Below are 17,606 nucleotides of genomic sequence, written 5' to 3'. Positions count from 1 at the left end.
CAGAATTCCTTTCTATACTTTCAACTGTGGGAGGGGATTATGGGGCCCCATATGTTTATATACATATTCATAGAATCATAGAAGATTAGGGTTGGAAGGGACCTCAGGAGGTCATCTAGTCCAATCCCCTGCTCAAAGAAGGACCAAGCCCAACTAAATCATCCCAGCCAGTGCTTTGTCAAGCCAGGCCTTAAAAACCTCTAAAGATGGAGATTCCACCACCTCCCTAGGTAACCCATTCCAGTGCTTCACCACCCTCCTAGTGAAATAGTTTTTCCTAATATCCAACCTAGACCTCCCCCACTGCAACTTGAGACCATTGCTTCTTGTTCTGTCATCTGCCACCCCTGGGAACAGTCTAGATCCGTCCTCTTTGGAACTCCCTTTCAGGTAGTTGAAAGCAGCTATCAAATCCCCCCTCAGTCTTCTCTTCTGCAGACTAAATAAGCCCAGTTCCCTCATCCTCTCCTCGTAAGTCATGTGCCCCAACCCCCGAATCATTTTCGTTGCCCTCCGCTGGACTCTCTCCAATTTGTCCAAATCCTCTCTGTAGTGGGGGGTCCAAAACTGGACACAATACTCCAGATGTGGCCTCACCAGTGCTGAATAGAGGGAAATAATCACTTCCCTTGATCTGCTGGCAATGCTCCTACTAATGCAGCCCATATGCTGGTTCTCTAGATATACACAAATTTGGTATTTATTTTAATGTTACTGTCTAAGGGGCAAGCCCTTCTCCACAAAAGGCACATACAACTCCCATTTATAGCAATTAATGTTTTAGCAGAATTAATGCTTATGATGTGAAAGCAGTTAAATAACAAATTGTAATGCTATTTGATAATTAAAATTGGCCAAAATAAAAGGATCATATTTGCAACTCTAATACTGAGTGTGACATCTTTCAAAACTCCATTTTTGCAGATGCCAAAACTGAGTTTATACATGCAAATCCAGAGCATACCATATGCAATAATGTATGAATGAAACAATTATGAGGACAGTTTAGAAGTCAGATCAAAATCCAAATGGTTGATATTATATGTAATCACAATATTAAAGTCCCTTAATGTCATAAAAGAGCAATAACTCTATGTATATTCAGAATAAAATGAATATTTTAAGGCAAACATGGAACATCAATGGTTGTAATTTTTAGATGGTTTGAGCCTTTTGTCATTCAATGGTTGGATGAAAATGAAGATGTCTCAATGGAGTTTCTTCATGGAGCACTGGAAAGAGACAAAAAAGATGGAGTAAGTCCTTTTTATAAAAAATTGTATTACTGCAGGAAAGAGATTTGGTATTACAATATCCCTACAGTATAGGCACTCCTTATGCTGTGTCCTTATTAGATATCACACGTTATGCAGAGTCATTACTGGCCAGTACTTACCCTTCAATGCTCACCCTATGGCCAGGTTCCAACTCCTGAATGATTTTTTACCTACCTAAGTGCCACTTCCAATTGCAGTTGTAGAACTTAGTTGCTTGCCCTAGTCTAGTGCTTAGTGCTGCTTTGCACTGTCCAGCAGCTGCTACGTTTAATCTGTGAGGTGTCAGGCCTTCAGAGGTTCCTTTCTATAGTTTCTGCATTGGTTTATACAGACCTTTCAGCTGAGCACCCGTTTGGATGAATATTTTTATAGGAAAATATCTTTATCGCATGTTTATTCATGCAGTGCAAGGATACAAATATCACTACAGCAATGCCATATTGCTATAGTAAAAGCATTCTCCAGCTAGGAGGGAGAGTATCTAAAGTTATTAAATTCAAGTCTCATTTGCTGCAAGCGACACTCCATAAGATTATATTGCTGTCAGACCAAAAAAACCATGGGTAAAATCCTGGCCCTGTTGAAGCCAATTGGAGTGTTCCTGTTGACGTCAGTGGAACCAGGATACCATGCCACATATTTTGTGCAGAGATTCAGGTACTCGTGGCACAGCTCCAAAGAAGGCTAAATATTTATGTCCTGGTCCTGAAATGCAGCCCTGTAGCACAGATTCTTTGGAGTGTTAATGAAGCCAATGAGACTCCATACAGGTATAAGTATCTACACTAGCAGATCCCAGTGCAGGACTATTGCTGAAGTTTGTAAAGCTTCATTCTGTTCCCAGAAGAGCACAAAAGAACACATCAAATTACTGTCTGTGTTACAGCCCTTAAAAGTGAAAGCAATTTTTTTTAAATTTTCATTTTCTGGCTCTAGGATGGCTTTAGAAGTGTTAGAAATTCAGTGAATACTGTTGTATTGTCAGAACATGGATCTGCAAATGTTAACTCGTTTTAATGGGGTTTTTTGTTCCCTCCCCCTCTTTATTCTCCTCTAGTTCCAGCGAACATCAGATCATGCCCTTTTCTCTTGCTCTGTGGTAGATGTCTTCACACAACTCAATCAAAGCTTCGAGATTATCAGGAAACTGGAGTGTCCTAATCCTGAAGCACTGTCTCATTTAATGAGAAGATTTGCGAAGGTAGATTAAAACCAATGCATCTTGACCACGTTTCAGAGAAAGCGACGTTCTGTTGTCATTGTGCTTAAAAACATTCTAATGTTATTTAGAACCCATATTCCCTGTTGCAGACCAGGAGCCTTAGAGAAGTTATTTTGTTTTTATTCTTGGGAAATGACCAGTTTATTTTCTCTTAATTGATCACCCAGTTTGAGGAACTCTAATCTCCTCTGGACTTCAAGTTATAATAGAACTAGATATAAGCATATGTTACCAAATGTCTTGACAACTTTGGTGTTCTTGTTAATCATTGAATCACTACTTAGATTTCAGAGGGATTCATCAGTGAAACATATAGTGATCTGTCAGGTCTGTGAGATGACTGGAAGAAATCTGGAGCCTTACTTCTGCATAGTTTTGGCACCAAAGCATTGTTGGTTGAAGCCTCTCCAGAGTTTGTTTGTTTTGTTTCTTGCTCTGCCACCTCATTGGCATGTTGGTCCTGCTGATGGATAGTTTGTTCTGTTAGGCTGTTTTGGAAGCTTGGTGAATTTATGAGCTTTTCTTGAAGACCCAGTGTGGCCAGTTCATCTCTCATTCTCTGATGTCACTTAAAATCAACGATTTCCATTTTCTGTGGATTGCTAAAGAATACATTGAAAAGTGCTGCTCTCTGTGGGATCTTATGTGCTGCCCTCTCTTTCTCCATTTTAAGATTTCACCAGTGAGAAATACTCCCTGCTTAAGGTCTATCAGCCAGGATTTCTTAACTTACTTTATTGTACAATATTTCTAGCTATACAGTATCCTTCCAACATTTTGAACCAGATCCTTGGCCCCTGCTAAGATCTTTTTGAATCTTCAGAGCAGCTTAAAGGGACCTAACCAGCCTAAAAGAGCTTCTAAAGATTCCCCAGAATGGGGATGTCCTAAGCTGACATAAAGCAGGCATAGCTGACTTTACACCATTTACTTCCCCAACCTCTGATATAAGGGGAATGTCAGGAATGGGGAATGCATGATTGGAATGTGTAGGGACAGGAGGGCCAAAGCCAGAGCCCCAGGTTTGGAGAGAGGAAAGTTTACTTTGAGCCACCTTACCCCACCCCAACAGCATCAATCATCAGCTCAGTACAGAAGAGTACATGACCTTCTATACTTGTTAAAGAGATACCATAGAATTGCCAGGTAGCAAGGCCATCAGGGACCAGAGCCAGTGCTATGACAAAGACCCTCATTTCTAACTGATCCTCCAGAATCTACAGGGCTTGGGAGCGGGTCCTGGGACCTATTTGCAGTGTATGATGGGGGAGAAACTCTAGGAGGGAATCCTCATAGGTCTTTCCTCCCCAGAGCTCCCAGCTGTAGGCTTTGCTTTGGAAGGGGAGGCAGGCAGCATGGCTTAGTGGATAGAGAACTGGACCAGGATTCAGGACACTTAAGTGCTATTCAGGAGACTTAGATGCTATTCTAAATCCAGCTGCCACTGCATTGTTAGGTGACCTTGGGCAAGTCATTTCACCGCTTTGTACCTCAGTTTCCCCATCTTTAAAATGGGATAATAATGGTTGTCTCCTTTGTAAAGCACTTTGAGATCTGTTGATGAAAAGCACTATGCAAGAGCCAGATATTATTATTTTGCTCATTTTGTTTCTCAAAATAGCATAAGTGGTTAAACTACGTCATGTGCTATTCACCTGCCATTGTTTGTTTGTTTGTTAACCTAAGGTTATTTCTGGGTTCTATGGCTGAGTCTCAAGTTTTAGACCATAAACAAGTTTATTTTTCTGAATGCCAAAGATTAAGCATTTTTTCCTTTGAAAATAGACTCCACTGCTGAGACCTTGCATGTCAAGTTCTCACCTTCTGCAGGTATTTAACAGCTGAGTTTACAGGGTTCGCCCTTAAAGACTTGCCAGTTGCCTTAGATAATTAAATAATATCACCTGAGTATTTACAGTATTTCCCTTAGCTCCCAGAATAATAACTACAAGGAGGTAGAGGTAATACTGCTAATACAGGGTGATCACTGTAGATATACTTGAAAAGCAGGGTTTGTTATAGAGCCTTAACTATAGTTGTAATAAACCTATCTGGAAAATGTGGTGCTGTGTGCAAGTGAAATATCATACTTCAAGTAAAGGCCAAAAGTAATTTTCTCTATCATATTTGAAGGCAAGTTTGAACAGCTGGGGGTGGATCAGCCACCTGCTTTTTCTAGGTTTATTGATCTGCTGTTTGATAAGCTTACACATTGTGTAAGGCCAACTTTCTACTTGGATTGCCACAGTCTTGCAAGCTTTAAAATTCCATGACAGTGCCAAGGGCTAAGAAATAGTTTGTATTTACACATAATTCTGTGCTTTCATCACTTTTCTCAGTCTGTAAACAAAGTACATATTCACGTGATTGTTGAGGATTACGTTCACATTGCTGATATTTAAACATTGCTCCTTTGGTTCTTATTTTTCCATTACATTTTAATCTGTAGGTTGTCACCCTAGAGGATTTTGAGCATCACTAATGTTCTGCTTAGTACATGTTGCACAATGCACAAACTAGAGCCCCTCAATGTTCTTACTTCTCAATGTCAGTATAACTAAATGCAAAGTATTTCTGTTATAGAAAATTACATTCCATTAAAAAAGAAACATTATCCATTGTGAAGGGATTTAAAATGTGACCTTTCCAATTTTCTAAGCAAATGCAAACTAAAATTTTGTAAATTTAATCCAGGATAATTTTCTATCATTTACAAATATTATCTGCTTTGAAAACAAGCCTCTACTTTCACTTGAATACTATTTTGTATTTTTACTTACCATTCTTCAGAGACTGTTACATGATTATGTATCTCAATTAAACATTTCCTTTTCCACGCCAGACTATCAACAAAGTGCTTCTTCAGTATGCTGCAATTATTTCAAATGACTTCAGTTCATACTGTGATAAAGAAATTTTGGTAAGTAAAGTTTAAAAAATACTAATATTATTTCTGATATTATTTCTGTCTTTAAAAAGTGCACTTAGAGGTCTTATTATATTAACTGGAAATATGATCATTTTTATTGCAAGAAAATGAATGGAAAAAGGGAGAGGTTTTTTCCCAGAGGATAACCTATTTTCCTTGATTACTTACATTGTAATATAACAACTGATGAGGGTTGGTGGAAGAAAGGGGAAATTAATATTAGAAGGAGAAATACTATGCACAGAGAAGTGTGGAAGAAACTGGTGATTTCCTATATTTGAAGTGATTACGTTGATGGAGATTTGCACCCAAAAACCTTAGCTCTAAATTAAGGAGGTTTTTGTGTGTGACAGAATCCTATATTGTTCTCTCCTAAATCCCAGTAAATGATAAATGACTGTAATATGACACGTCCTCACCTCCACCCATCTTCTCCTTCTCCATGCAGTAGTGAAAAAGAATGGTAAACTAATGTGCTGTCTTGTTGGCTGCAGAGAATTCTTGCATGACAAGCCCAATGGACACAGCAGTAAATAAGACACAGACAGTGCAGTTAAATAAGCGTTACAATATTATTAACGACTTAACATAACCAAGGAACACCCTTGCAGCAAACTGACCCAGTGTGTGGTGTCACTATTGTGCCATCAAGACCAATACACCCAGGAAAGGCCTTGCTGGGCCTTGCCCAATGAGTACTTCAGCAGGAGTTGGCATATATCATAACTATGTACTACTTTGTCCTCATTTGAGTAACTAAGGTGCAACCCAAGAGGTACCTTATTCTGTCCGCATATTTAGGTTCAAACGAGTCAAAGTCATTTGCAGGACCTGGCCTTTACCTGTCACATCTTTATGCACAGGTATGGGATTATGTTAATTGTTCCTGGACCAACAGCAATGTTTGGGAGAAATACATAGCTGTTAAAGGGACAGTGTTCTCCAGCCTCAAAAGATTGGGCCGTGCTGGGGAGATAGAAAATCCCAGACTGAATGGCTAGTCTGTAGTCCTGGAGAATCCTTTCTCAACCCCTAAAAGGTGGTCAGGTGAAATTGAAAGCCCACAGGACACCTGGTCATAGCAATAACAAACTAGGATGTGCAGGAACCAGTGCCGGGGGAAGAGACAGCTCAGCAAAATGATGCTGAGAACCAGGAAAGTCCTGCAGTAAATAACCCTCTCCCAGTCCCTTCTAGAGAGGGAGCAGAGCTATTGGCCACCAGCCACAGCATACAAATTGTCCTATTTGGTACTGCAGGGGACTGGCAAAGAACAAATAGGGAGCAGCCACATGAAACTCAGAATACAGGAAAATCCTCCCAGAGCACAGAAGGATGGTCTCACCCGTTGCTGATCCCAGCAAACCGTCCCTGAATGGGGTGGGCATTCTGTGAGGTTCTTTGCACATCAACTCCCATTAGAGTCCAGACAACTTAAGGGTGTTTGGAGGAGAATCTTGGCTTCTGGAAGGACTGGGCCCACTATCCTAAACTAAGCTAAAGTAAAAGATTTTGAGAAAATGAAAAGCTGTTGTTCAAAAACCCAGAAGTTCAGAACGCTTTTATAGATTTATGAAAGTTGAGAACTAAACTGGAGCACAAATTATTTTTTTCACACATAGAACTGGGGGAGGAACTATGTTGGTGAGATTGGAACTGAGATTGGAAATGAATAAATGGAAAAATGGAAATAATATGCCCTCGTTGTCACCGGAGCTTGATATTATCACAATCCAAAGGTCACCAGCATATACAACAAAAGAAATCAGAAATATGGTATAGCTAAATAGCTGTACGCAGTGTACATTTCCCAGACCTGAAGAAGAGCTTGGTGTAAGCTTGAAAGCTTGTCTCTCTCACGAACAGAAGTTGGTCCAATAAAAGATATTACCTCACCCACCTTGTTTCTCTAATAGCTAAAGAGCAACAGTCCTTGGTTCCTTCCTCTTCTAACCACCACAGACAACATTTGAAATATTAATTTTTCTACCAAACCATAGCGATACGTATGGTGGAAAAAGACTTAAATATTCTTTGCTTACTATGCAATTACATTTAATATAATGTCAGTAAATAAAACTAAGAGTAATGAGAGAGTTTAGAAACCTGTAACTTTAGGCAGTGGTTTTATATTAATATTTCTACAAGGGAATGAATTTTATTTATATGGATGTGTCATATTTCAGACTCCCTTTCTACTTCAAATATCTTCATCTTTGGAGCCCCTACCGAAAACATATTGAAAAAGACATACATAAGGAGATTTCCACACATTTTGCATCTGGCAATGCTTAAATCTTGCTTACATCAGAAAGAAGACACTAAGCAGCAAGCCAGGCTTGGCAGCCAAGAAACGCAGCTAGTCAGTTCACAACATACCAGAATACCATGTTGTCATAAGTTTGCCCAGCAGGTCATTTTCATGGTTCAGTCAAGGTTCTTCATCTTGTGAGCTATTGCCATAAGTAGCGGAAATAAGCAATCAGTGTAGATATAGATATACACATGCAAATGTTGTGTGTCTTTACATGGATTCTCCCTACCTCCCACAGGAGCCACTGAGCTGAAAATACCTTGGGGCAGAGTATCTCCCATGATGTGGGAGTGAATGCATCCCCTGTTTTTCCCCCTCATGCATCTGTCAGTAATCCAGCCCACCTGCTCCAGACGGTTGTTTATATATGGGTTTGGCCCAATATGTTGCCATAGCCAATTGCACTTTACATGTAGTGTGCAAGTTAATTAAGATTTGTAGTATTGTACTTACAGGTTTCAGAGTAACAGCCGTGTTAGTCTGTATTCGCAAAAAGAAAAGGAGTACTTGTGGCACCTTAGAGACTAACCAATTTATTTGAGCATGAGCTTTCGTGAGCTACAGCTCACTTCATCGGATGCATGCCGTGGAAACTGCAGCAGACTTTATATACACACAGAGAATATGAAACAATACCTCCTCCCACCCCACTGTCCTGCTGGTAATAGCTTATCTAAAGTGATCATCAGGTGGGCCATTTCCAGAACAAATCCAGGTTTTCTCACCCTCCACCCCCCCACACAAATTCACTCTCCTGCTGGTGATAGCCCATCCAAAGTGACAAATCTTTACACAATGTGCATGATAATAAAGTTGGGCCATTTCCTGCACAAATCCAGGTTCTCTCACCCCCTCACCCCCCTCCCAAAAACCACACACACAAACTCACTATCCTGCTGGTAATAGCTCATCCAAAGTGACCATTCTCCCTACAATGTGCATAATTAAGGTGGGCCATTTCCAGCACAAATCCAGGTTTTCTCACATCCCCCCCACCACCCCCATACATATATATAAAGTCTGCTGCAGTTTCCACGGCATGCATCCGATGAAGTGAGCTGTAGCTCACGAAAGCTCATGCTCAAACAAATTGGTTAGTCTCTAAGGTGCCACAAGTACTCCTTTTCTTATTGTACTTACAGTTCATTTCAAATTAGGACTCTGATACCTAATGTTAGGTCATCAAATCACACTGTTTGTGTTGCCTCTTAGTCTTTCCAATGGGATTTTTTTCATCATTGAAGTGATTGATTTCTGAAGTCACCCTGGAACGCTAATCTTTGCTAAGGCTTTGGATAAGGTTGTTCTCATTATGGCTTTGTGACGGAGAAAAGGCATAAAGGATTACAACAAATGACTTTATAGAAAGATAACTTATTTTTACTAGAAATCATCTATTTGAAATTCATATTTCTAGATTGATGAGATTTCATTTGATTTGGTGATCCCAAGTTATACTAAAACGCCATCTCCTGTTTTTCATTTGCTAGAAGAGATTTAAATAAATACTGCTTTATGATTGTGTTAAGTGCAAAGTTATCAAATTTATTTTAGGACCATTTTATTAATTCCATTCAATAAAATTTACAGGAACTTTTCAAATAAAAAACAGACATAGCTGTACATTTTCTATGGTGTGTACTTCTTTATTAAATGTATCATCATATTTCCCCACAGCCTGTCACTGTTTATGAACATATTTCAGTTTTATGCATTGTGCTTGGTATTCAGTTTTGTGTGTTGTTCTGTTTGGCTGTCTGATTCCTCTAAGGTGCCATAAATAGAATTCTAAGGTTCAACATATGCAATAAACTGGGAACATTTTTGAGCCTCAGATCTACTCTCATTGAAGTCAATGCAAATTTTGCCAGTGAATTAACAGGTGCAGGATCAGGCCCTTAATAAGCAACTATGATCTCAGAGGAAACTTTGAAAACTGTCTCATTAGGAACAATTCACCTGATACTTGTTCAATGTATTTATCTTCTCTCTTCCTTTATTGTCAAGAGCACTGGCAGTTGTTTAGAACAGTGGCTCTCGACCCGGAGTCCGGGGCACCGTCGGGGGCCGTGAGGAAGTTTCAGGGGGGCCGTCAAGCAGGGCCAGCATTAACTTTGCTGGGATCCAGGGTCCCAGGGTAGAAAGCTGAAGCCCTACTGCATGGGGCTGAAGCTGAGGGCCCTGAGCTCTGGCACCCAGGGCTAAAGCCTAAGCCTGAGCAATGTAGCTTCACAGGAGCCCCTGTGGCGTGGGGCCCCAGGCAGCTGCCCTGTTTGCTACCCCCTAATGCTGGCCCTGGTTTTATATGCAGAAAACCAGTTATTGTGGCACAGGTGGGCCGTAGAGTTTTTATAGCATGTTGGAGTGGACTCAGAAGAAAAAAGTTTGAGAACCCCTGGTTTAAAAGAAATACATGTGCTGTATTCCCCATCAGAAATCATAATCATCTGTTAGTGACATCACAGATTGTTTCCAAAACAAGCAATAATGATGTGTCAAAAAGAAGATGAATACAACTAAGCAGTAGGTAACAAGTATACTTTTTTCATGGAGGTAATGTCAGAAATGACATACAAAGATGACCAGTGGTTCTCAAATATGCTCTTAAAAGAGAGAGACTCTGATGTGGGCAACCTCCTGGCTCAGTCCCAGCCCCGCACCTTCCCTGCAGCGACTTTAGAGCTTTGTGGCTATGTATTTATAGTACCCAAAACATAGTGGGTGCTTTTCTTGCATACAATAAGGTAGGTCCCTCCCAAAAGTGAATAAACGAATGACATGAACCTGCAAACACTTACTGCTAGCCATAATGTGTATTACCATGAATACTCCCCATTGAAGTCTTGTGGCCTGGGAGTTCTCACAGTAGTAAGCACTATGTCTGGTAGTAATGGATCCTAAAAACACAATATGCTGAAAAAGAAATAATAGAGAGGCAGTAAGACAAACTGTTATTTCTCTAATTATTTTGAACCCAGACCCATTGATTCTATAATATTCTCATCCAGCATCAAACTTTATTTTCATTATTTAAAATTTTGTATGTATACACATACACAGCTGTTGTACAATGTTATATAGAAATGCAGATGTGTGTATAGATATATAATTCATATGTATATTTACCTGTTTCATAGGCATATTTAGTTATTTATTTGTGTATTTATTGCTCTCTGTCTATACTTATTATTCACTGTCCTCCTTGCCCATAACCTTTTCCACTTACCCACTGCTTTTAATCCTTTCCTACCTTTAAATTCTAGTTGTAATAGAAGAGATCAGATACAATCTCTCTTTGGCTCATTTTGTATTTGGGTTCTATCCTCCAAATCCCCTGAATTTCAGTGTAATCTGCAGATTTGATCATGGTTAAATATTTACCAAAGGGTGCCCAACAATGAAAGGTTCTTTCACAAATTTTAGTTCCCATTCAGCAATATGAGCAGTGGAGCTCCTTTGAAGACTGATGCACAAGTAACTGGAATTTCTTGGATGGCAGAGTTAGTTACCCACTGTTTTGATTGGGCATGCTTCCCCATTAAAACAGATGTAGCTCCCTGGACACAAGTGCTCCACAGATGTCAGCTGAAGAACCATTGAACTAGGATATATATAAGCAGAATTGTTTCTAATGTTAATGTTTCTCAAGTTTTCCAGGAAATGTCAACAGCCTTTTAAACACTGTTGCTTTGCTTATGCTTTTATGGAAATATCAACCACTGCAGTACCCTAACCTTAAGATATGACAGACTCTAGTACTCTGTGTTTGTGCACTGCCTAGAACAAAGGGGCTACGTACTTGGTTGGCACTGCTGTAATAAACATTTTTCACGATAGAAACTGGCTGTTTTCAAGGGTTTGCAGGTTTATTTCCATGGGGAACTAATTGGGGGTGGGGTCTTTTCACTGGAATGTAATCCAAGATGCCCCAGTTCACTGGTGCTGAGTACCCTCTTTCACATTCTTTCTGACCCAATCCTTAAGGATCCAGCACCAATATCAGATAGAAAAAGGCGCAGGACATAAAGGGGATAGGGTGGCTGCCTCTTGTGGGCGGGGATGGGGAGAATGGTTCAGTAGTTACATGAGGTCAAGTCACTTGTTGGGGGAGGAAGAGAGATGAGAATCTCAGGACAGTGTGCTAAAATTTACTGTACTTTATTGAGACTGAGTGATGAAAGGGTTAAGAATACTAAATAAGGATCTTCTATTTTATTCTCCAGTTTCCTTTTTCTTTCTGACCCTGAGTTCCCTTAGATTTTATAGAGTAGGCTGCTGAATTATTTAAATGCTCTTCTGAACCCTAGTCTACTCAAACCATGTTTCAGCCAACAGTGAGCTGCATCACAGACTAAAAGGGTTTTAAATGTATGTGGGTTGCTGTTAGCACCCGTCATCTTCTTGTGAGGTTTAAGTATAGATGCATTATAGAAATTCATTTCTTGCAGATTTGAATGTAATGTGCAGATGCACTGGAACAGTAATCCTGCCAAAACAGAATTCTATTATCAAGATTTTTTTTATATTACAAAGTAGTAAATAAAGCCATACGAATTTACAAAGCCTCCATAGTAGAATCCGTTTAATTTAATCTCTGTATCTGGCAGTTGCTATCTTTTGCAGTGCGATTCCCTCAGTCTTTGGCATACAGTTTAAAAAAGACAATGGCTTACGTGAAAAGTTTAAACAATAGTATTTTAAAAATAAAATATGAAGGCATGTTTATGCGACTAATATTGCTTAGATTATTAAAGCATTTTTAAAGGAATGCAAAATTGTGCACCTGTGGAATAATTTAGTTTGTTATAGAATTGCCTGATTTATTCATATGCTGAGATCTCAAATGTTAACTTCATTGTAGTACATAAATGTATCAGTTTTATGCTGGAATAGGAAGATGGATTTCCAGCAAAAAAGAACCAGATATTGCAATCTTGAATCGCTTTACTTATACTTCTTCCTTTTGGCCATTCTCAACTGTTATGTTTTAGTTTGTTTGTATCTGTTTGTTCATATAACAACACATGCTATACTTTATTTATAGCCCTGTATCTTGATGAACAATATCCAGCAGTTGCGAGTCCAGCTTGAGAAAATGTTTGAGTCTATGGGAGGAAAAGAGGTAGGTGGTTTTAATTCCCTGCGTTCACTGCACAGCTACTTAGAGATCATTAGCGGTATGTTCGCAACCTATCCATAGCCTTTGCTTCTGCTTGCCAAGAAAATCAAAATGTAAAAATAAGACATATTACAGAGTTTGAAAAAATATAATATTTTATTTAAAAGCAATGCCATGTGAGAACTATATAATGCACTGGGAATGTCTGGGGAAACAAGTAATGCATTTTCATAGAAACATGCTAATGATCTGTAAAGTTCAACCAATATTGGATGTTTTATATTGCATTCTGTAGTGCCCGCTTGATTTGAATGTTCGTACTGGTATATATTTTGTTTTGTTTTTTTATGTACCAGTTTGTTTTGTTTGCATCTACAACATTCTGTAGAAAATGTGCCTTGTGCTTTGTCTGTAATGTGTCATGTCTTTGTCCAATGCCTTTGACTTGCAATCCACTGAGCAGAAGAAAGAAGGAGAGCGATTCTCTTATGAGGTTTGTGATAGTAAACATCTTTTATTATACCTGACTATGTTTCCTAAGGCTAAGAACAGTTTCCGACTAATTTCCATGTTTGCATTTAATAATTCCCTATAATGCTAACTACTATGCTTTGGCACTCAGTTTACACTCTGCATTAAATCTTTCAATATGCAAATAGTGTAAAGTATTCCATAAATCACAAGAAGGTTGTAAAATATATTCTTTTCAATGCACTTTCAATACCTAAAGTCCCAAACTTGCAAATCTCATTCAAATGAGTAATTCTAATCCCTTCAAGCAGCATTCCAGCAATCATTCGTACGCAGAAAAGCATGTGCTTAATTTTAAGCATGTCTTTAAGTCCCATTGACTTTAATGGGACATAACCACATACAGAGGTGCTTTGGTGAAACAGGTTGTCAAGTAGCTCCTTTGAAGTAAATGATTAGTCACACAAGTAAGGTTTACAGATCTTCCACCCAGAACAGACCTTCCATCTGGAAAGTGTTGATGTTACTAATTAAATAGATATTAATGTATTCTTTTTCAAACCGTTATGTTCAGTGTGAATCACTATACACTGATACAAGAAACATTTTAAAGCCTGATTTTTATTAGCTAGAATAACATGAAAGGGGAAGTCAATGCCCACCACCCACCCCGGACAAATGTGAACCTTAAAATGCTCTTCACTTCTAATTTTATTGTGATATGTTTCTTTAGCTAAAACAAAGGTCTGAAGACATAAATCTAATTCTTCTTAAAGAACACTAAAGAAATGATTTACAGTATAAATGTGCAACTTTTGTGCAACATGCAGGCTATCTTTAAAAGCTTCATATCTGTTTAAGGTGTTACTAACACAATATGATGTGACATATCCCAAGCTACAGATCGAATAATCAAGCTTCAAATAATGATTTGCTCTGTGAAAATGAAGTTGCTTTGTAAAACTTGTTTTCTTCCTTGAATAAAGACGACCTCAAGATTTGAGTGAGGTACTCAAAATCCAATTGCCTTAGCAATGATCATGTTATTGGTAATTACATATACATAATTGGAATGAAATGCAGGGTTTTTTTTATCAATTTCCAGCTGTATATTAATACTTCATCTCTTTAGGAACTGTATAAATCATAATATTTTAAGGAGCCAATCTTGCCAGTTTCAGAGTACGTCCCATGATACTGAAGTCAGTGATAATTAAGAAAACTCATCACCTTTTAGAATTAGGCCCAAAGTACATTATTTGCCATTCATTCATTTAGCGCTTTGAGGGGTCCCGCACCAAAAACATTTCTGCAAATTTTTGCATCTGATAAAATCAGAGTCAATGTACAGTAGCAATGGTAGGCTGATGTACCGGCTAAAACTGAAGGACGGGGAGGCACATCAAACATTTATAGAAATACTGTGGATTTATTGTTGGTATCTTTTTTGTTAAATGGGCAGTAAAATGTAATCAGCTCAGCTGTGTAAAAGTGGAACTCTTCCGATTTCCCATGAACAAATAGGGATGGTGAATGTTCTGTTCCCACTCAAGTACATCTCTAATATTCCTCCTAAAGCAGCAACCTCTTTATAGCTGTTACTAATTCTACATATTTCATAGCTGTTACTGATTCTACATATCTCTACGTATTTTAAGAGATTTTTCTCTCTATTTAAGGAGTTGGAAATGAAGAGCTGCAATATTTTTGTCAATGCTTCATTATAAGGGGTGCTAAAAGTGTATCAGCCAGATTCTTACTAGAAAACAAAAATCTGCTGGGTGTTATCTGAATTATTATTGTTTAATTTGTGTATTGTTGCTTCATTACGCAGCCATAGGTTAACTGTGCAGCTCTGTGTTGACATTAAAAATCAGATGCACAGGATCCACTGTTCACTCAGATGTTCATTATTATCATCTGCATGAGGATGCTCCCCGGAATGGGGTAGATGGTTTCCAAATGAGACATTAGACACAGTCCTTGCCCCAAAGAAAAATCTCAGGGGAGAAGTATCTTATAAAGGAGATAAGCATACAATCAGTTTATTTAAAAAAAAAAACAATCCCAACTATTCCCGCTAGCCCTTTACCTAATCATTGTGCCAGGAGATAGATACAGCAAGATATGGAAAGGTAGTGGATGGCAATGATCTTTTTTGAGATAGTGTGTGAATTCCAGCGGGAAGAGGGTAGGATGGAGTGTCAGGTTTGGATGGAAGGGCTGGAGGTGGTAACAAGGAAAGTTGCAAGAAATGAAAAGGATGGTCCAAAAAGGGAGGGCAGAAATCACCAGAGGGAAGGGGAAGGAGGACAAGAAAAAGTGGAATGGATTTGTGTTGGTAAGAGGGGACTAAGAATTTGGAAGGGGAACGAGGAGCTGTTGAGGACAAAAGGGTAGAGAAGTGTAAGTAGTGGCAGAGAGCTACATTCTTTTCTCCTGATAATTAATGTTTGTAGACAGCAATTGCTGAAATGTTTCTAACTGGATTTTTTTAAACCTCATTCCTTTATGACTTAAGAGTTATCCTGTTTTCCCTCCAAAATTGGCTCATGTCTGAAATGGGGGGGGGGGAACTCCCTAAGAAATTATATTATCTTTTTCTCGGAAAGTTTCATGTGATTTTAAAAAAGATCAAAAACTGCATTACAGGAGTAGATGGATATGCAAGAGGTGTGTACAGCATGTGTTCCCTGTTGGTCTGTCTGTGCCAATCTGTTGTCTCTTATCCTCTAAGCTATCTGGAACAGAACTGTCATTTTGTTCCATTTACAAGGTGCCTAACACAATAGGGTGCTGATCCATGACTAGGTCTCTTAGGCATTGTGGTAATACAAATAATAAATAATATATAAAATAACAGTATTTTATTTCACTTACTATATTTTTAAGTGAACTTAATACTTGTGAAAGTCTTTCAGGACTCCAAAGTTCTCTATTCCCAGGACACCCACAGTACTAGCATAAATTTCTCCATACTGCTGCACCGATATTCCTTGACTCTAACCTGTCTCTGTGGATGAGAACCACCATGGCCATTCAATCTCTGGTGTCCATGATGCCCAGTAAGGATGCATATTAGTGCCAGAATGATTGGAAGCATATGAAGGGAGGTTGGAAAAACTGAAATTGTTACCGTAGAAACTATACAAATCATGATAAAAATATATTCAATAATGAATGGTCTGGAGAAGGTAGATAGGAAACTTCTATTCTCCCACAATAGCAAGAGGACAGTCAATGAAATTAAAAGGTAGCAAATCCAAACTAATAAAAGGATATACATTTTTATATAATGCATAATTAGACGATGCTGCTCATTGCCTCCTGGTGGTGTTGTGGCCAAGAATTTAGCAAGATTCCAAAGGGGATTGGATATTTATATGGCTAAGAAGAATATCCAGAGCTATAATAGTTAATGCTAACAAAATTATTAACAGGATATTAAACCTCATGTTTCAGGGCCTAAACCAGTTGCTAACGATAGTGGATTAGGAGACCTAATGTGTGGGGAAGATGTATTGTAAGATTCTTACATCTTCCTGTGAAATACCTGGTCCTAGCCACTCTGTGAAATAGCTGGTTCTAGCCACTATCAGAGACAGAATACTGGACTAAATGGACCTCAGGTCTGATCCAGTCTGGCATTTCTTCTCTAAGAACTGAGACTAACAGCATATTTCATATCAGGCACCAAATTGCCTTCGAACCTCAGTGACTTTCTGTAACTAATAACCCATCGTCAGATTCTGATCGCAGCCTAAAATCTAGAGTTACTGCAGATTTACAGTGTTGTAACAACAATCGCAATCTAGTTCCCATTCTGACCCAGTGACCTAAATCCGAAAGACTCCAAAATTCTATTACTGGTCTCCTAAGTCATCCTGTACTACTCATCTTGAAAACAAATGCACTCACAAAGTACGCTCGCCCACCTAACCATGTTTATTTCCTATTACACTACTTTATATAGGATTCATCCATTTTACTCGTGTTTGAATTGCACCAGTAAGATTATTTCTCTATAGAACTCCTCTATGTTTCTGATAGCGTTACTAGTCTCAAACACCATAAAACACTGAAAATAGTCTGTGTAAGTTATGAACCCCCATCTCTATTACTTGAATATTAAGTTATATAGTAAATGAGAAATGAGGGTTGACACACTGAGAAATTAATTGCCGTATCAATGCTCTCATAGCCTAGATAAATATTTGAATAGAGCAGAAAAGTCCAATTTAAGTTACAGTGCTGCTTCTAAATCTTGTTTCCTT

At 38.7% G+C, this 17,606-nt stretch overlaps 1 protein-coding gene across 2 annotated transcripts in view; it reads left to right on the top strand.

The window, feature by feature from the left end:
- UNC13C (unc-13 homolog C) overlaps positions 1 to 17,606 on the top strand; it is a gene marked incomplete at its 5' end in the record, with an annotated part of 390,158 nt that overhangs the window by 289,077 nt on the left and 83,475 nt on the right. Inside the window, 5 exons of one of the 2 annotated variants that reach the window (XM_084641194.1) lie at positions 1,160 to 1,256; positions 2,335 to 2,478; positions 5,342 to 5,419; positions 12,787 to 12,864; positions 13,325 to 13,354. In XM_084641194.1, coding sequence (XP_084497320.1) covers positions 1,160 to 1,256; positions 2,335 to 2,478; positions 5,342 to 5,419; positions 12,787 to 12,864; positions 13,325 to 13,354 — 427 coding nt within the window. The remainder of the gene's footprint in view (positions 1 to 1,159; positions 1,257 to 2,334; positions 2,479 to 5,341; positions 5,420 to 12,786; positions 12,865 to 13,324; positions 13,355 to 17,606) is intronic. The other variant, XM_084641195.1, reaches the window with a different exon arrangement.

Source organism: Lepidochelys olivacea, assembly GCF_965140295.1.
Source record: "Lepidochelys olivacea isolate rLepOli2 genome assembly, chromosome: 10".
In the NCBI taxonomy this organism is placed as follows: Eukaryota; Metazoa; Chordata; order Testudines; family Cheloniidae; genus Lepidochelys; species Lepidochelys olivacea.
This window is presented reverse-complemented; position numbering and strand designations above follow the sequence as displayed.